At 42.7% G+C, this 20,318-nt stretch overlaps 2 protein-coding genes across 7 annotated transcripts in view; one reads left to right on the top strand and one right to left on the bottom strand.

Annotated features, from left to right (window-relative positions):
* mbd2 (methyl-CpG binding domain protein 2) overlaps nt 1-17,409 on the top strand; it is a 45,608-nt gene extending 28,199 nt beyond the window's left edge. For 3 of the 6 annotated variants that reach the window (XM_026297361.2, XM_026297360.2, XM_026297366.2), the window contains one exon: nt 10,568-11,327. The gene's annotated coding sequence lies outside the window, so the exon portion shown is untranslated. Of the gene's footprint in view, nt 1-10,567; nt 11,328-17,390 lie in introns of those variants that run through there. The other 3 variants (XM_026297362.2, XM_026297365.2, XM_026297364.2) reach the window with 2 other exon arrangements.
* lyz (lysozyme) lies at nt 15,835-17,651 on the bottom strand. Its single transcript, XM_026297368.2, has 4 exons — nt 17,426-17,651; nt 16,603-16,761; nt 16,106-16,181; nt 15,835-16,011 (listed from the first exon to the last, which is right to left on the bottom strand). Exons 1-4 carry the CDS (start codon nt 17,550-17,552, stop codon nt 15,945-15,947), a joined length of 429 nt encoding a protein of 142 aa, XP_026153153.1. The 5' UTR covers nt 17,553-17,651; the 3' UTR covers nt 15,835-15,944.
* Nucleotides 17,652-20,318: the final 2,667 nt, after the last annotated feature.

The raw sequence follows: 20,318 nt of genomic DNA, 5'->3' as shown, positions 1-20,318 counted from the left end.
ATACAGGTTGAGGAGGATCTTTGTTTTCTGCCATTTCATTATAGTTTAAGTCAGACAGAAACCCAATGTAGGCTATGATGATGTCGTGTACTCGCGCATCCCGCGTCGCCAGGTGGATCAGTTACTTTTCAAATGTGTCTTACAAGAATAAGTCTGATTGGATCTTTTCTAAAAATGTCCCTCACTCACTTTTTCGTCTCGTTTTTATTAGTTAAAAATGCCAATATATTTTAATTATAGTTTTCGTGGTCATCACTTGATTTTTATTTAGTTATCGTCTCGTTTTCGTCATTGAAAACCTGTCGTTGACGAAAATTATAACGAAAATATTTTGTCAGCGAAATGAACACTGGTGCATATCACTGGAGTGGCAGAATGAGCTTTCTTCAATTGCGTTAATAGCCTCTGACGTCTGTTCTGAACTCAACCACTTTCTGTTGCTGTTCTTTGAAGGTCATGTTATCTTGGTTAACGTAAGTGTGTAAAGAGTGAAAAACTGGTTCATCTGTCATCCTGCTGATCACAGCCTGTAGTTCTTCAATCTGTCTTTTTATTTTGGACAGCTCAAAGTGTGTCTTCAGTAATGAGAACAATCACATCCACACACAGCATTTATTGCGTAAATCCCCTTCATTCAATCGTCCATGTTTGAGATGGAAAGACCTGAACCTCTTGAAATTTGTTTCGCTCTCACATATTCACTTAATTTCACACAATGGAGTTGCAGTCCTGTGTTTTTCAATCACGTGTTTTAAGCTATTTGAGAGATCATCTGTTTGTGGGATATAAAGCCTTTCAATATCTTCCTTTTAAATGTCTGTGTGTTAGCTTGAGTATCAGTTAACCTTTCATGAGTGTGGACATGATGGTAGATGCAAACCTGAATGCACCAGCATGTTGTGCCTTTGTTCTGCCCTTCAACATGTGTATAGTCTCTGTAAGGGGTTTACATAGTAGCAGGTGAGCTTTATTTATTACAACTCACCACAATGTACAAATACATATAGTGGTAAAGTAAAACAATATGTAAGATGCTCACTGTAGCTGGGTGTGGCACAAAGAGGACTTCTTGTCATGTGATTATGGAGACCAGGAATTGGACATTCATGAGACACATGGTGAATCTCAATTCAAACAATTACATCCATGTTTCTGTCTCTTGAGTCTTTTGTGTCTTAGTCCTGCCCATGGAAGACACAAAGAAAAGAAGCAAGGCCAGAGGAGCTGGGACTGTCATGATTGATGTGAGACGTGGTGTTGGATCACGGTTCCCCACACAGAACACTCAGGGACACAAACAATGTTCATTAAATAGTTTATTTACGCCAGTAGAACTGCCAGCTCTTGCTGGTTGAGAGCAGGAGACCAAAGTAAATGGCGAAGAATCCAGAGGGTTATTGCCGGAGTTGGTTGTGAAAAAGAATCAATCCTGGTGATGGCGTTGTAGTCCTCTCTGGTACTAGTGCTCGCTGAGCACCATCAGACGTGACCATCTATCCGTGGTTCTCTGTAACCGTTCTCTCCAATTCTTGGAGTGAGACAGAAAAAAAAAAGGAAAAAATTAAAGATAATTTTCAGAAATTGGCGAGTAACACACCTGATCCTCCTGGTTAAGGGACGGGTGCAGTTCCCGCCGTGTCACCAGTTTGGCTGGGTGTTGACCATCAAGCGGTGTCCCTCCCGGGTCTCTCTCTCTCTCTGGAGTGATCCCTCGAAGAGATCCAGTCCTCCTTCCTCCTAGCGTCTAAGTCGAGCATGTGCTCACACCGGTTAGTTGCTATTGACGATATCTCCTATCCCGCTCTGGTTAGAAGAGTGTGCAAGTGATAAATCACAGTGGGATGGCAACAGACAACCTGGCAGCTTGTTGCTGCCCAGGATCTGCTATTTAAGCTGTGAAAAAGCTCCCAAGTGAAAATCATTCATTTAATGAGTCAGTGTGCCGCGACTGTGGCTCTACAGAATCCTGTTGCCTCTTCAGAATAAAACTCCCCCACCGGAAGTTTTAGTCTGGGACGTCACAGTACCCCCCCCCTCAAATTGTCGGCTCCCGACGACCCACTCGGTTGGTCTAGGTAAGCCCTGTGAAAATCACGAACTAAGTCCTTATCAAAGATATCACGTCTAGCGACCCCAAGATCGCTCCTCGGGCCCATACCCCTCCCAGTCAACCAAATACTGAATGCCCCTTCCCCTCTTACGAGACTTCAGCAGTTTCCTTATAGTAAAGACCCACTTGCCATCAAGCATACGGATTGGTGGGGGTCCAGGGGTTGGCGGAGACAATGGACAGGAGTTCACTGGTTTCACATGGGAGACGTGAAAGGTTGGGTGGATCTTCATATGTGCAGGTAACTGGAGCCTTACCGCTGCTGGATTGATAATCTTAATGATGGGAAACGGACCAATAAAACGGGGGTTGAGCTTGGGCGAGGCGGATTTCAGTGGGATGTCCCATGTGGACAGCCAGACTCGTTGTCCTACCCTATATACTGGTGCCGGTCTCCGTCGTTTGTTTGCCTGTGTAGAATAGGAGGACACAGATTGTAACAGTTGCTGCCTCACCTTTCGCCAGGCAAGATGACAACGGCGTACCGCCACTGCAGCGGATGGCACAGTGGTCTCCAGATCCTGGTTTTCAAAGACAGGCCCGTGGCCGCAGTAGGGAGGCTGTTGTGGGCATACTCAACCCAAGTCAAATTACTCACCCACATCTCCGGGTGTCGTGCACACAGGATTCTGAGACCACTCTCTAATTCCTGGTTCAACCTCTCCATCTGGCCGTTCGACTGTGGATGAAAACCGGAGGAAAGGCTCACTGTGATGTTCAGCAACTTGCAAAATTCTTTCCAGAATTTCGCGACGAACTGGGGACCCCTATCCGAAACGATGTCCTGGGGCAATCCATGTAACCGGAACACGTGGTCCGCCAGAACTCGAGCCATCGCCGGCGCAGACGGAACCTGGGGAAGAGGTACAAAATGGACCATCTTAGAGAAACGGTCGCAAATCGTCAGAATCATGGTCATACCTTGTGACTCGGGGAGTCCCGTGACGAAATCCAGTGCTATGTGAGACCAGGGGCGTCTAGGGATTGGCAAGGGGTGAAGCAGGCCGGCCGGCGGCCGGTGGGATGCCTTCACCTGGGCACAAACGGAGCAGGAATTAACATACTCCATGGTGTCCTTGCGTATTGTTGGCCACCAAAACCGCTGCTTCAATACTTCCAGGATTCGGGACACCCCTGGGTGGACGTGAAGATGTGAGTCGTGACATAATCCCAGGACCCTCGTCCGGAGCTGAGCTGGAACAAAAAGGCGGCCAGCTGGGCAGGCGGTAGGTCCGGCGGTACCCGTGGCCCGTATAATATCCTGCTCCAGAGATATTCGTGCTGTTCCCAAGCGAGTCGCAGCCGGCAGGATGAATTTCGGGCCCTCCTCGTCCACCGATGCGTGTAGTCGGGACAGAGCATCCGCCTTGCCGTTCTGGGTCCCTGGACGAAAAGACAGTTTAAAACGGAATCTTTCAAGAAAATATCGCCCAGCGAGCCTGGCGCGCATTTAACCTCTTAGTTGTCCTTAGGTACTCGAGGTTCTTGTGGTCGGTCAACACTGTGAACGGGTGCCGAGCTCCCTCCAACCAGTGGCGCCATTCCTCTAAAGCCAGTTTCACTGCCAACAATTCCTTGTTTCCCACATCGTAGTTCCATTCAGAAGAGCTTAACTTCCTCGAGAAGAAGGCGCAGGGATGAATCTGGGAATCCGCAGGGTCCCTCTGTGAGATCACGGCTCCCACTCCCGTGTCTGATGCGTCTACTTCAAGTATGAACGGTAGGTCAATGTTAGGAAACTTTAGAATACGGGCAGTAGTAAATAGGTCTTTGAGTAGAGTAAATGTCTCCTGAGCCTCTGGTGTCCAAGCAAACCCTACCTTGGACGAGGTGAGTCGATGCAGGGGATGCACTGTAGCTCTTAATGAAGCGTCTATAGAAATTAGCAAACCCCAAAAAGCTTTGTAACTGCTTTCTAGAATTGGGAACTGGCCAGTCTCTGACTGCTCGCACCTTATCCGAGTCCATCGTTATCTCTCCTGGTCGGATCATGAACCCAAGGAACGAGGTCAATTTGGTATGGAACTCACATTTTTCCAATTTAACCCTCTGGGGTCGACGCACGCGCCGGCGCGTTTTGACGCTTCTTTGCCTTATAAGGCCGAAACAAACTTAAATTACTCCGTCAATTCTGATCGTACAGATAAAAGAAGTATATCATTCAAATCTGTAAAGGGTCTAGTTTTAGTGGTATACCATCATAATAACAACAAAACGTGCATTTTTTAAATGAAAAGAAAGCCGACAGGGTGCCTTTTCTGTCTCTGTCATTTCTCTTCACAGACGCGTAAATAAAACCACAATCTCAGCGAATACTTGGCTCATAAAAATAAGAATTATATGGATAGAAAGCTTGAAATGTTTTCTTTTAAGTGAAACAATTCAAGTTGAAAACAAATCATCACTTTTTATTTAATCCGTATGAACGTAAGGAGAAGTCCGTTTTTTCCTGTCTCACCTCATTACAGGTAATGCGGTCCTGCCTTGTACACTGTCCACTGTTCACATGTAAATAATCTCAGGTGAAGCAGGTAAATATGTGCACACCCCTGAGAAATGACATAAAACATCAAACTTCATCATAGAATTTACTTACTTTTTCTGCACGTTTCGATGATGGCGCGTCACGGACGTGAAGAAGCGCTTCTTGTATTCCACATAGAGACAAATAGTTTAGCTTGTCCTCAGAGTAAAAACACTGATTTTAACTCAAATGAGGATAGTTTGGCTCCTCATTGTTTTGTATTGTGCTGCACTAATCCGTCCCATCTACATTGACTGAAAGGCTCATTATGCGCGTCTTTGTCTGGTCGTTCAGTGCGTCTTTTGTGTTCTCAGGTAAATCACATGACTATTCATCCTCAGACACACCCTCTTGCATATGGCCTTTCTGGACAAAAAGTGTCTTAGAAAATTTAAATCAGTGTATTGTTTACTGTGAATGTGTGAACAAGATGACATTCACAGCACTCTGAAGTAAACACTTTAGCCTACAACATGCAGGTCTCCAAAGTCTTGTGAACCAATGTTCTGTTTGTGTTTTATGGTCTTATTTCAGTGACTAAAAATTGTAGTTTTTCACTAACCATGCATAAACACTTTTTTCTCAAAAACACAATCATGTATAAACTTGCTGCTCGCATATTATTGTAGCCAATTTTGTGCTGATTACAGTGTTATTAGACTTTAGACATTAATATGTTTTAAAGACACTGAAAAAAGCACAAATGTCAGGACATGTCAAAATTTGTCCAGGCCCCCAAAACCCCCTCAGACCCCAGAGGGTTAATGTATAGGCGGTTTTGCAGCAGCCGCTGTAGCACCGCCCATACGAGGTAGATGTGTTTGGTCTCAGAATTGGAGTACACAAGGATGTCATCTAAATACACAAAGACGAATCGACTTAACATGTCTCCGAGTACATCATTGACCAAATTCTGGAAGACAGCCGGGGCATTGGTGAGCCCAAACGGCATCACGAGATACTCGTAGTGACCCGACGGGGTGTTAAAAGCTGTCTTCCACTCATCCCCCTCCCTTATTCGCACCAGGTGGTAGGCGTTCCTCAGATCTAACTTAGTGAAGATCTTGGCGTCTTGTAACAGCTCGAACGCGGATACCAATAAGGGAAGGGGGTATCTATTTTTGACTGTAATTTCATTTAGCCCTCGATAATCAATACATGGCCTTAAACCTCCATCCTTCGTGTCAACAAAAAAAAAACCCGCGCCCGCAGGGGACTTAGATGGTCTTATTATGCCAGAGACAAGAGAATTCTGAATGTACTCCTCCTTCTCTGGTTGAGACAGGGGGTACAGTCGACCCCGAGGCGGAAAGGTTCCCGGGTGGAGGTCGATGGCGCAATCATAGGGTCTATGTGGTGGCAGGGAGGTTGCTTTGTCCTTGTTAAAAACCTCCTGTAGATCATGATACGCTGCTGGCACCGCTGATAAATCTGGTCTGTAATCCATCTGCGGAGGGGAGCAAACGGAAATCACAGCATGCTGTAAACAGGTAACATGGCAAGACGGACCCCAGCCTGATATCTTCCCCAATCAATAAGTGGATTGTGTTGTTGGAGCCAGGTAATCCCTAGCACTAAAGTTGGTGCAGGTGTGCTGATTACGTGGAAAGGTAACGCTTCTTGATGGTTGTCTATGGCCACGAATATAGGTTTAGTAATGTCTCTGATGTAGTGCAAAGTTAAATTATTGAGAGACCTCACCTCCAAGGGACGAGGCAGAGGAATTGTTTCCACCCCCAGTCGGTTGAGTAGTGACCGGGAGATGAAATTTGTGTCAGCCCCAGAGTCAATGAGTGTCACCCACCTTAGTTGTCGTGGCGGTGCTCCGATGGTGACAGTGGTGAGGGAAGGGCGGTCAAGCAGCTGAAAGGAAAAGAAGAAGAATCAATGTAAAAATTCAACATTGGTTCAAAAGTATTAAAATTACAGCTTTATAAGAGATTTAAAATGGATAAAAGGAGGGGTTCAGCATGGCACAAGAAATAACTCAAATGGGAACAAGGAAAGAGGGGTAAAACAGAAAGACAGGTTCAGAACATTTCAGCGAACTGCTAAAAACACAGGCCTTCACAGCAGTTTGGAGGAGACCACTTGTTTTTCTGACATTTTCATCACAATTATTTTAAATATGGTTGTATGAGTGTTTTCTGTGCAGGCAAAGGCCTCTGCAGAAAAGCAGTCTTAATAGAAACCCCGCCCTTCTCATTATTGCAGCTTCAGAGAGGAGGCATCGAAGGGTTAATAGAGAGGCTAATGATTAGCATGCAACTCTCTCCACATTAATTGGGCTTTTTTTTTTGTCTAGATACTGATGTTAATTGTTCTACAGGAAGTGGAACAAACAACAGAGAGACAGTTTGTGCTGCACAGTGTTTTTGTTAAATGGATTTTATTGGGACAAGCCTAAAACATCAATTTAGTTCTAATAGAGGAAGGAGGGAAGAGACAGAGATTTGTTCAGGTGTCTCTGCAGGGATCCTCATAATTACCGTACTTTCCGGACTATAAGTTGCACCAGACTATAAGTCGCTTTTAGCAAAAACAGTCTTGACAGCCCATGAAAAACTGTCCACACTTTTTAACATCTTTCTCCCTACAAATGTTCCTACTTTGCAGAACTGCTCTCAATTTAAAAATGTGCTTACTTTTCAATCATGTTGTATGTAATGATTCATATTCTAAGTGCACTTTATATAGTCTTGGATCTGATTATTTCTCGATATTACAATGTCCTTCTTTTCCTTTCGGCTGCTCCCTTCAGGGGTCGCCACAGTGAATCATCTGCCTCCATTTAACCCTATCCTCTGTATCCTCCTCACCCACACCAACTATCCTCATGTCCTCCTTCACAACATCCAAGAACCTCCTCTTTGGTCTTCCTCTATAGGCCTCCTTCCTGGCAGCTCTAACCTCAGTATCCTTTTACCAATGTATTCACTGTCCATCCTCTGAACATGTCCAAACCATCTCAATCTGGCTTCCCTGGCTTTTTCTCCAAAACATCTAACATGAGCTGTCCCTCTGAACTATTCATTCCTGATCCTATCCATCCTCGTCACTCCCATAGAGAACCTCAACATCTTCAGCTCTGCTACCTCCAGCTCTGCCTCCTGTCTTTTTCTCAGTGCCACTGTCTCTAAACCATACAGCATTGCTGGTCTCACCACTGTCTTGTACACCTTTCCTTTCATTCTTGCTGACACTGTTTTGTCACACATCAATTCAATTCAATTCAATTTTATTTGTATAGCACCAAATCACAATACAAATCATCTCAAGGCACTTTACTCTAAAAACCCAACAAATCCCTTATGAGCAAGCACTTGGTGACAGTGGAGAGGAAAAACTCCCTTTAACGGTAGAAAAAACCTCCAGCAGAACCGGGCTCAGTTTGGGCAGCCATCTGCCTCGACCGGTTGGGGTGAGTGGATACAGCAGAGAGAAAAGAACAGCAACAATAAACAACAGATAGGCACTGCAGGTTGGTGGGGCCGGTAACTGCACATCAGCAATCTACAGCTTCAGGACCAGGGACACCTGCAGAAGGTGCAGGGAGAGAGGGAGAGAGCACAAGGTTAGTGACATTCATTGTTGGAATATAATGTGAGGGGAGAGGAGAGGAAGAGAGGGGAAGGGAAGGGGAGGATTAGGGTAGGAGAGTTCAGTGCACCGATGATCCTCGGGCAGTCTAGGCCTTTAGCAGCATAACTAAGGAATGGATCAGGGTTGCCTGAAGCCAGCCCTAACTCTACGCTTTGTCAAAGAGGAAGGAAGCCTTAAAAGTACAGAAAGTGTCACACACCTGACACTTTCGTCCACTCGTTCCAACCTGCTTGCACACGTCTCTTCACTTCTTTTCCACACTCTCCGTTGCTCTGGACTGTTGACCCTAGGTACTTAAAAACCTCCACCTTCTTCACCTCTACTCCCTGTAACCTCACCGTTCTACTTGAGTCCCTCTCATTTACACACATGTACTCTGTTTTACTGCAGCTAACCTTCATTCCACTCCATTCCAGAGCAAACCTCCACCTCTCTAGATTTTCCTCCACCTGCTCCCTGCTCTCACTACAGATGACAATGTCATCTGCAAACTTTATGGTCCACGGAGATTCCTGTATAACCTAATCTGTCAGCCTTTCCATCACCACAGCAAACAAGAAGGGGCTCAAAGCCGATCCTTGGTGCAGCCCCATCTCCACCTTGAACTCCTCTGTCACCCCTACAGCACACCTCACTACTGTCTTACAGCTCTCATACATGTCCTGCACCACTCGAACATACTTCTCTGCCACTCCAGACTTCCTCATACAAAACCACAGCTGCTCTCCAGGCACCCTGTCATACGCTTTTTCCAAATCTACAAAGACACAATGCAACTCCTTCTGGCCTTCTCTGTACTTCTCCATCAGCATTCTCAAAGCAAATATTGCATCTTTCTTGGCATGAAACCATACTGCTGCTCACAAATTCTCACTTCTGACCTTAGCCTAGCCTCCACTCTTTCCCATAACTTCATTGTGTGATTCATCAGCTTTATTCCTCTGTAGTTTCCACAACTCTGCACGTCTCCCTTGTTCTTAAAGATGGGCACCAGTACACTTCACTCACGCATCCACTCACTCTCCAAGATCTTGTTAAGTAGCCCAGTCAAAAACTCTACTGCCACCTCTCCTATACACTTGTATACCTCCACAGGTATGTCGGCAGGACCAACTGCCTTTCCACTCTTCATCCTCTTCAATTCCTTCCTCACTTCATCCTTACTGATCTTTGCTACTTCCTGCTCCACAACAGTCACCTCTACTACTCTGTGCTCTCTAACATTTTCCTCATTCATCAACTCTTCAAAGTATTCCTTCCATCTTTCCATCACACTTGTGGCACCTGTCAACACATTTCCGTCCCTGTCCTTGATCACCCTAACCTGCTGCACATCCTGTCTCTCTGCCTCGCCAACCTGTACAATTCCACCTCTCCCTCCTTTGTGTCCAACCTATCATACAAATCCTCATACGCCCTTTGTTTGGCCTTTGCCATCTCTACCTTCATCTTACGCTGCCTCTCCCTGTACTCCGGTCTTCTCTCTTCTGTCCTCTCAGGCCACACAACACTCTTCCTTTTTCAACTTCCACCACATGGTCCTCTGCTCTGGCCTTGTCCTCTTCATCTTCCTCACCACCAGAGTCATCCTACATACCACCATCCTATGCTGTCTGGCTACACTCTCCCCGGCCACTACTTTGCAGTCACTGATCTCTTTCAGGTTGTAACGTCTGCACAAGATGTAATCAACTTGTGTGCTCCTGCCTTCACTCTTATATGTCACCCTATGCGCCTCCCTTTTCTGGAATAATGTGTTTACTACAGCCATTTCCATCCTTTTTGTGAAGTCTACCACCATCTGTCCTTCTGCATTTCTGTCCTGCATTCCAAACTTACCCATCACTTCCTCATCACCTCTGGGAGCTCAGTGCACCGATGGTCCTCGGGCAGTCTAGGCCTATAGCAGCATAACTAAGGGATGGTTCAGGGTTGCCTGAAGCCAGCCCTAACTATATGCTTTGTCAAAGAGGAAGGTTTTAAGTCTAGCCTTAAAAGTACAGAGAGTGTCTGCCTCCTGAACCCAGGCTGAGAGCTGGTTCCACAGGAGAAGAGCTTGATAACTAAAGGCTCTGCCTCCCATTCTGCTTTTGGAAACTCTGGGAACCACAAGTAGACCTGCACTCTGAGAGCGAAGTGGTCTATTTGGATAATATGGTTTGGATAACTCTGTGATGTGTGGTCAAACTACATAACAAACCAGCTTGAAGAACACTGAGTGAAAAGTAAAATAAGACTCAGGTTGTGAGAAATTTTCCTGTGTTCACTGTCAAACTACAAATCTGGACACTAGTGACAATAACTCTTCGTCTCTCTGTTTCTCTCTCCAGAGTTCTACGGCTCACAGGCCTCAGGTCACTTCATCTTAATCTAAACAACAAACACAAACAGACCACCCACAGACTGAAACAACACCTGAACTCATACAATACATTGTCTCAGTGGGTGATTGGTCATTGTCACCTTTTTCAGGATGACATCACACAAGACTTCAGACTAAAGTGATTTTCCAGGGCAAAAATGGTGCACAACAGCCACAGCAATAACAGCATCACCGATGACAAAAACACCAGAAATACCAGCAACAACTTCAATGTGACAACAAACTGCAACAGAATTTGCAACATTGGAACAAAAGGAGCAACAGCAGCAATAAGTTGAGTCTCTACCAGCTCACACAGCAACAACCAAAGCCTTTAATCCACTCTGTGATTTATAATCTGTGCAAACATTACAGCAAGTGCTTGTGTTTATTTTCAATTCAGGTATTAGTTTTTGTTCTTTTTAATATAAAGCTGATAAAATAATAAAAAAAATTCTAAAGCAACATTCTTATTAAAGCCAAAGTCAGGTTGCAAACTGCTGGACAGCTTTTGCTACGTTAAATCTCAATGTGCTCTTGATGATTTTGGCTATTCGTGGTGTGAGATTGTCACCAGTTTTAAAAAGTCTTCAGAGGTTTTAATTTCATAATGATAATACTGCATGAATATTAACTAGAGCAATTGTTTATTTAAGACAAATTTTATACCTTGTGAGAACATATGTGTACATTTTTCAGACTGGAGTAAATAAAGGATTATATTCACAGTCATTTGTTGGTTGCTTTTTAAAAATCTGCTGATGTACAGTTTTGGAATGTGTTGGACTTTAAATGTTTTCCATGGGAAGGGGTGCATGGAGATGTCAAGCCATGTTGTGTGTGTGTGCTGTGGTTGTAAATGAAACCACAGTGTGGCACTATGTGTTTGTAGATGTGTTATGTGCATCTGTGTGTGTACAGTGGGTACGGAAAGTATTCAGACCCCTTTAAATTTTTCACTCTTTGTGTCATTGCAGCCATTTGCCAAAATTAAAAAAGTTCATTTTATTTCTCATTAATGTACACTCAGTACCCCATCTTGACAGAAAAAAACAGAAATGTAGAAATTTTTGCAAATTTATTAAAAAAGAAAAACTGAAATATCACATGGTCATAAGTATTCAGACCCTTTGCAGTGACACTCATATTTAACTCACATGCTGTCCATTTCTTCTGATCCTCCTTGAGATGGTTCTGCTCCTTCATTGGAGTCCAGCTGTGTTTAATTAAACTGATTGGACTTGATTAGTTAAGGCACACACCTGTCTATATGAGACCTTACAGCTCACAGTGCATGTCAGAGCAAATGAGAATCATGAGGTCGAAGAAACTGCCCAAGGAGCTTAGAGACAGAATTGTGGCAAGGCACAGATCTGGCCAAGGTTACAAAAGAATTTCTGCAGCGCTCAAGGTTCCTAAGAGCACAGTGGCCTCCATAATCCTCAAATGGAAAAGTTTGGGACGACCAGAACTCTTCCTAGACCTGGCCGTCCAGCCAAACTGAGCAATCGTGAGAGAAGAGTCTTGGTGAGAGAGGTAAAGAAGAACCCAAAGATCACTGTGGCTGAGCTCCAGAGATGCAGTAGGGAGAAGGAAGAAAGTTCCACAAAGTCAACTACCACTGCAGCCCTCCACCAGTCGGGGCTTTATGGCAGAGTGGCCCGACGGAAGCCTCTCCTCAGTGCAAGACACATGAAAGCCCGCATAGAGTTTGCCAAAAAACACATGAAGGACTCCCAGACTATGAGAAATAAGATTCTCTGGTCTGATGAGACCAAGATTGAACTTTTTGGCGTTAATTCTAAGCGGTATGTGTGGAGAAAACCAGGCACTGCTCATCACCTGCCCAATACAATCCCTACAGTGAAACATGGTGATGGGAGCATCATGTTGTGGGGGTGTTTTTCAGCTGCAGGGACAGGACGACTGGTTGCAACTGAAGGAAAGATGAATGCGGCCAAGTACAGAGATATCCTGGAAGAAAACCTCTTCCAGAGTGCTCAGGACCTCAGACTGGGCCGAAGGTTCACCTTTCAACAGGACAATGACCCTAAGCACACAGCTAAAATAACAAAGGAGTGGCTTCGGAACAACTCTGTGACCGTTCTTGACTGGCCCAGCCAGAGCCCTGACCTAAACCCAATTGAGCATCTCTGGAGAGACCTGAAAATGGCTGTCCACCAACGTTCACCATCCAACCTGACAGAACTGGAGAAGATCTGCAAGGAAGAATGGCAGAGGATCCCCAAATCCAAGTGTGAAAAACTTGTTGCATCATTCCCAAGAAGACTCATGGCTGTACTAGCTCAAAAGAGTGCTTCTACTCAATCCTGAGCACAGGGTCTGAATACTTATGACCATGTGATATTTCAGTTTTTCTTTTTTAATAAATTTGCAAAAATTTCTACATTTTTGTTTTTTTCTGTCAAGATGGGGTGCTGAGTGTACATTAATGAGAAATAAAATGAACTTTTTTGATTTTGGCAAATGGCTGCAATGACACAAAGAGTGAAAAATTTAAAGGGGTCTGAATACTTTCCGTACCCACTGTATGTGTTAGAAACAGACTGAAACAAACCTGCTAGCTCTGCCCTTATTTGCTTCTGCTAATGCTCCTATGAAGCCAGTTTCTGATCGCTCCAGCTACAAATTTCACTTCTTGCTTTAGTGGCAAACGCTCTCCTCTCTCTCTTTCTCTCACTCCCTCTTGCCAGGGATTACTGGTTTCATCACTGGTTTGCTAGAAAATACCAGCTTAGGGTAAACTGGGACATGAGGCTGCTGCTGATAATGGTGCATTATCTAGTCATGATAAAAAGTATGTATTTACACTCAAACATTACAGCCTTAAACAACGGACATTAATGTGCTGCTGTACCAGCTTCCACATTTTGGAACCTGACTGCATTTGCTCCCAGTCAGCCACAAGGGCAGACTCAGAGGTGGACATGACAAACTATCATATGGTCAGTGGTTAAAGAGGCACTGGTTTCTGCAGAAAGTCCTGAAGAATTCAAGCAGCAGTGAGGATTCTGCAAATACAACGTAATCATTAGTAAATGATACAAAAGGCAATGTAGAACAGGGAGATGCCACAGTTTTATGAGCATATCAGAGAAGCAGCTAGTAAAAAGACTCAGGTTATAATGTGTAGGCATGCACTGTTGTGTTGAAATGTCTCCTGTGCATCCTGGTAAAGAATAATCCCAGCATAATGTTGACATTATGTTAGCCTGCCAGGGGCTGATTGCAGATAGAGACAGACACTTTGAATGACAAGACCATTTTACTGAACTTTATTAATGTCCAAACACTTTTAGTCCAGGTGCTACCTATAGCCCTTTTGGATATTCCCTTACCTGGATGACTGAGACTCTCAATGAGATTCAGGTTAAACAAAAGGTTGAGAGTCGAGCTCAGTGACAAGAGGGACTAAACCCCCACCAGTGCACAGGCCATGGATGTTGATGGTGCCTGGGAAGTTTTAAATTGAGTAAATAAAAGCATAGTAGAAAATACTGATCTTTACAGTAATATGCATCAGCAGTCTGTTGTATGCTTATACCAGTGCTGTCAGTTATGAAGATATAGGCTAATGAATATATTTAAACTTGACTATAACCCTTCTGTGCATGCTTCAAAAGACACATGTATGCATTTAGCCTTAAACTGCAGACTGTACCTCTGATATCATTATATCAGCACAGACATGTGGGTGTGTATATATGTTTGTGTAATGATAAATTCTCCTTTTTATTTTTGGGTATCACATTTGTTTAGTTACATCAAAGCAAAGAACCTAAAAAAACTTTTTGTGAGAAAACAAATGAGCATCAGTTTTTGTTTCATCAGCTGCTTCACTCTAGAAAAAAAGTAATAAAGTATCATTCAACTTAATATGGTTTGGCTGTTGGTTGGATTGGCACAGTAATAATAATAATGATGATAACAGCAATAATGATAATAATAAAGCCAAACTGTAGTTTAGCTTCAGACTGCTACTCTTTTCTTTTAAAGCCAATATATCAACAGTGGTGTGAGTTGAATCAAATGAAGCCTTTCTTGTTTTCAATAAATTATTTACAACTAGATTCATTTCTTGTTTTGTTGAATTTTTAGTACATATTAACTATAGTTTTGATTATGTTGTAAGTTGTGACAAAAGCTTGGATCATTTTCAGGTTTGCGGAAACTCCACAAATATCATGTTCCTGTCAAAGTTAGTCTGTACAGATACAAAACAAAGCGTGTATCTGAACAAAGGCAGCACAGACTTTTTCTGTCAGATTTATAAAACTGCATGTGTCTGTCACTGTGGATCTGGGCCTATGTGCACACACCCATTCCCTCTCCCACATTTTGCCATAAATAGATGAGGAAACACCCTTAAACGTCCACATGCATAAGGATTGCATGCACTGCACAATCTGCCACTCATTAGACCTGTCACTGAGAGGAATGATAAAGTACACTTTCACTGATTGTGTTGGATCAGTGAGTCACACCAACAGCAGTGAGCAGCTATCATTACTGACACTCATTACACAGGGATGTGGCTGTTTATAGTACCTGAACCATTCATTTATCACACTTCAAATTAAAAGATCATTACAGGAGAAAATAAAGGCTCAAATGTAGATGATGAAGTTCATCGCTTATAAAAAAAGTGTCTTGAGCAGTAACGCTTTACTTATGACGATGTTTGATTGAGGGTTGGTAACAGTGTGGTCTCTTTGTTCATTGGGTATGGTTGAAGCCTCTGATCAAAAAAATTAAATAAAATAAGGACTTGCAGGAAATTAAGTGTCCTTATTTCCCTTATTAATTGTTCTGGCTCCCAACTGGAAATGTTCTGTTAAAAGATACAGTTGTTCCCTTAACATTCCCATCAGATTCCAAAAACATTAATATACAATGTTCTCATTATGTTTGTTGTGGGAAGATTTTAAGAAGTTCCTAGAACATTCTTTCCGTAGGTGTAACAACATTATTGTCTAATGTTGCAGTGACCAAATGTTCTTGACACATTTCTGGTAACACTTTTTTGAAAATATCTCAAATGTTTGGTTCTCATGCAGTCACCTGATCATCCCCTTGACAAGTAACAGGTATAATCAATGTAGAATATTATGCCATTTAACAAGGCACATCCTTATTTTCAGGACCACACTGACCAATAAATACCTTCATGTTAATTTAATAATAGCCATCATTGATGAACTCAATAACAGACAGTCTCTTTTCATTGATGTGTTTAATCGAGGACTGTATGAGTCAAGTGAAAGTAAAGCTTTGAATTGACTTCAAAACAGTGTATGGTGGGACAATTTGGTCCTTCTTGTTTTTTACACACCACATCCTGACACATAGGAGCTCAGGTCACGGTTGCGACAGTGATTGCGCCAGGCCACCCTGAAACCAGAGAGAAAGACATTGGTCATCTCTCCACATAGGAAGGGTGATGTAGTGAGCACATCACAGTGGATATCTGAAAGTCAGGTCTTACCAGGCTCCGATGCCATTGGGATCTCTAACAACACGCTTGGCACAGTTGATCGACGCAGTGACATCAGTCAGAAGCGCTGTGAAAAAGAAATGTGGATTTGGATGTTAATTCAGAAAAGTCAGTATTAAGTCACAAGAACCCAATGCAACACAGGCGTTTTTACAAGTCTACTGGTACACAAATTCACACACTGTCACATGACTGCACCAGAATGTTTAGTAGATTTCACTTCATGAGGTTTTTATGGACTTTCCAGTACATTTAGGAGCTCCACAGCAAGCTAGAAATATGTTGTACTAACAGCTTATAACGTCATTGAATTAGTAAACACTTCCGCATACAGTAGTTACAGAAGAACTGGAACCAGACTATTGCATCTTTAAATCAAATTGCTCCCAAATCAAGACACAATGGGACTGGTGACGTGAGAAATAATAAAATAGCAGGATAATGTTTATGTGTAGTTAGACTTTGAAATGCTGTGGTTCATCACTCACTGTTGCAGTTGATGTTGCATCCATTTGCAGTGCGACCTTGGCCATTGTTACACCACCAGCGGCTGTTAATCTGGAAGATGCCATAGTCAGTGGATCCATCAGTATTGTGGTTGATGGCTGCAGTGTTGTATTCTGACTCCCATCTGGTCAGACAAACCCCTGCAGATGAAAACAGGAAACATCCATGTAAACCATGTCAAAGGTGAATGTTAGGTTTCAAACACCATTTGTTAACTGGTAGCATTAACTTACACAACTCTATAATCTACAATGATGACATGAGAAGACTGATACTTTTCTCTAAACATACACTACATATGAAATGACTGCTAGTAGTTGGCAAACTTAGTACAGTGGTTCCCGAAGTGTGTGACAGGGGATTACAAAGCTATGGTGGGGGGCATGAGGCATGCTTGGGCACTGATAGCATGACATGTTAATAAGTGTAGCTTCATATTTACACTATGTGAGTTTAACTCCTGGAAAGAAAGTGAATACACTTTTTTGTAATGACAAAATGTTCTTTTAGGAACTGCTTACTTCATGATAATATCATACTGTATGAGCTGATTATTATGCAACAGGTCAATGCTGATTTAATTTGTACACTGCAAAAAATAATCAATCATCAGAGGGTTTTAAAGGTGAAATTTTCTAAAATGCATGGTTTGTATAATATTAAACTGTGATGTAAAGGGTGTTGTGAATGGGTTGCTAAGGTCCTTTAAGAGTGAAGTTATGCTTGAGATATTTAAATGCATATAAAGGAGTAATATTCTCCACTGCAGGAACAACATCTGGAAATCAACAGGCTGGTACTCACAGTTGGCCAAGCTGATGCCACGGTAGCCGTCCATCCCATGACTCTTCAAAACTCGGGCCCATTCACAGCGCTGGTAGACTTTAGCACTGGCCAAAGTCACCAGGAGCAGAAACACAAGACAATTCATGATGGACTCTTTGCAGGGTCAAATGTGCCTAGAGTGCTGCTCAGTGTCCTTTTATAATCAAGAAGCTGAACTGAAACTGCTGTGGCTGGTTTATTTCACACAAGCTCTTTGTTTTATTTGAATGCCGTCCAGTTTCAACAGTGCTGTTTCAACAGTTTTATGTTGAAACACAAAGCTTATGTTGCAGACAGGTGGAGATCTGAGTTGTATTTAAACTTGAAGTGGCTGTTTGTTATCAGGGTTAATGCTATCAATGTGAAAACATAGATTAATGTGAAAAACTTACAAGGTTAAGTCAAGTGAAGCTTTGGTACCAATTCATTACACTTAAAAGTGATAAAAACAATCAAATACTAATGGAAAATAAAATACTCATGCAGCAGATATAACAAACTGTTTTTTTTCCTGACCTAACAACACTGGCTTAAAGGTGCCCTATAGATTTTTCTTAAAAGCAACTTTCTGTTTATTGTCAGTGTTACTCACCTAAACAAATTCTTTGAATCATTTAATTTGTACGTCCATATGTTTTTATTCTCTCTGCTACTTGTGTAATGATCATGTGTAGCCATTATTAGACCAGAAGTGTGTCTTATAGCTAAATTACTGGTTACATATTAGTGATGAACAATCAGAAAAGAATACACATGTTATGGAGTGAGGTTTAGTTCTGGTTCTAGACTTTCATTTCGGGTAATTTCCTGTTTTTTCCTCTGTGTTGATCTTGGTTAGGTTTGTGTCTCGTTGGTTCATTAGTTTCACCTGTTGGTCATTAGTCTTGGTTCTGTCTATATATACCCCCTGTGTTTCTTTGTTCCTTGTTGGAGCATTGCTTTGCACTGGTTTATGTACGTGAGTAACGTTAGGTTCTAGGAAGAGAAGGTTTCTGGTTTTTTTTTTATGCTGAGTGGCGGATATATTTTGTGTTTGCCCGAGCCTGGTCACCCCAGGTTAATAAAGAACTGTTTGTGTCCTGCATTTGGTTCCTCACCTCTCCTCCACCACCACCACCTCATCGTGACAACACATCACAGACTTTTTTAGGAGCATTTACAAATGTAATTATTCCCAGGAGACTTCCTTCCTAAAATTATCCCCCATGCAAACATGAGTATTTAATTGTGTATCTTGCATGTGCTCATGATGCTGCCTGTATATCCTGTCCTGTCTTGAAAAACTATTTGTGTACAGTACTGTTTGTACTGTGCCTGAGCATATTTGCTTAATGAAGTCCTTGATCCCTGAGCTCCTACTATGAGGCAACTGTTGCTAGTGTTTTGCATTTGCTGTTGTGCTTAAACAATAAAAGTCACCTTCTGTTGCTCCACCTAAACACTTGTAAAAAAAGCAGGAAATGTTTGGCTTGCATTAGCAGTAACATAACACTGGAAGGTCACAAGACTCCTGTGCATGAATGGCAGACTCCATCACTGTAACACTGAAAACTAGTACAGAAAGGCTATTACTGAAATGTGTCAATTATTGAACAAACACTAATGGTCTCCAGAAGACTTGCACTAATGTATGGGATCTCTTCATTTTTGATCTAATGGATGCTGGCAAAAGTAAAGATAATGATTTTCACCAGCCTCCACTGTACTTTCAATTAACTACCACAATGAAATACTAACTTAAAATGTTGTTCTCTCTCTACAGTAAAGTCTACAGGCTGATTTTCATAATGCAGTGAAACCCCTAATGCAGTGAAACCTTTGCTCCTTAATAGAGATGGTGTAACTCTGGGCACATCACTATTAAGGAGCAAATCTGCTGTAGAGGACAGAGCACACACAGGCCCTCCTACTTATCTCTGGGGACTTCAACCATGTGTCTTTGTCCTCCACTCTATCCACACTCACCCAGTATGTGACCTGCCACACCAGACACAATAAAATATTCGATTTATATCTGTTATGCCAGGAGGAGGAGGAAGATCCGAGAGGGCAAAGCCAACTACATGAGGAAGATGGAGGAACAGCTGCAGAAGAACATTCTGCTCAGTGGAGTCTGAAAAGGTCTGAAATCCATGATCAGCTGATCAATACCATCCCAACAGTGAAGCATGGTGGTGGCAGCATCATGCTGGGGGGGTGTTCTTCAGTAGCAGGAACTGGACTCAGGACCTCAGAGGTTCACCTTCCAACATGACAACAACCCTAAGCACACAGCCAAGACAACATAGGAGTAGCTTAGGGACAACTCTGTGAATGTCCTAGAGTGGTCCAGCCAGAGGCCTGGCTTGAACCCTGTTGAACATCTCTGGAGAGACCTGAAAATGGCTGTCCATCGACGGTCCCCATTCAACCTGACTGAGCTTGAGAGGATTTGCAAAGAAGAATGATAGAAAATCCCCCAATCCAGGTGTGCAAATTCTTTTTTGATTCTTGTGTCAGACACTTTTGGATGTCGCCCTCATGACTCTGTCCAATCAGTGGCCTGAAGTCTATTAACATATTTTAGTATCAGCTCGGCTCGCTTGGAACCCTAGCCAAGGAGGTACTAAAAAGTACCTGCTACTAGGTACTATTCCCTAATGGAAAACCAAAAAAAAAAACAAGTTGAGTAGTGCTGGTGGAAACTTATAATTGCTGCAAAAGGTGTTTCAACTAAGTACTGAGTTAAGGGTCTGACTACTTGAATGCCGTCCAGTTTCAACAGTGGAAATGTGATATTTCAGTTTTTCCTTTTTAACAAATTTACAAACAAAATTCTGTTTTCACTTTGTCATTATGTGATACTCAGTGTAGATTAATGAGAAAAAATTAA

This window comes from Mastacembelus armatus, chromosome 12 (assembly GCF_900324485.2).
Source record: "Mastacembelus armatus chromosome 12, fMasArm1.2, whole genome shotgun sequence".
Taxonomy (NCBI): Eukaryota; Metazoa; Chordata; class Actinopteri; order Synbranchiformes; family Mastacembelidae; genus Mastacembelus; species Mastacembelus armatus.
This window is presented reverse-complemented; position numbering and strand designations above follow the sequence as displayed.

Bases quoted from the DNA above. Each gene is read 5' to 3' on its own strand.
- lyz (XM_026297368.2), bottom strand. From the start codon at position 17,552: ATGAATTGTCTTGTGTTTCTGCTCCTGGTGACTTTGGCCAGTGCTAAA. The intron at 16,762-17,425 runs GTGAGTACCAGC...TTTCATCTGCAG, and splicing joins TGGCATCAGCTTGGCCAACT to GGGTTTGTCTGACCAGATGG. The intron at 16,012-16,105 runs GTAAGACCTGAC...CTCTGGTTTCAG, and splicing joins CCCAATGGCATCGGAGCCTG to GGTGGCCTGGCGCAATCACT.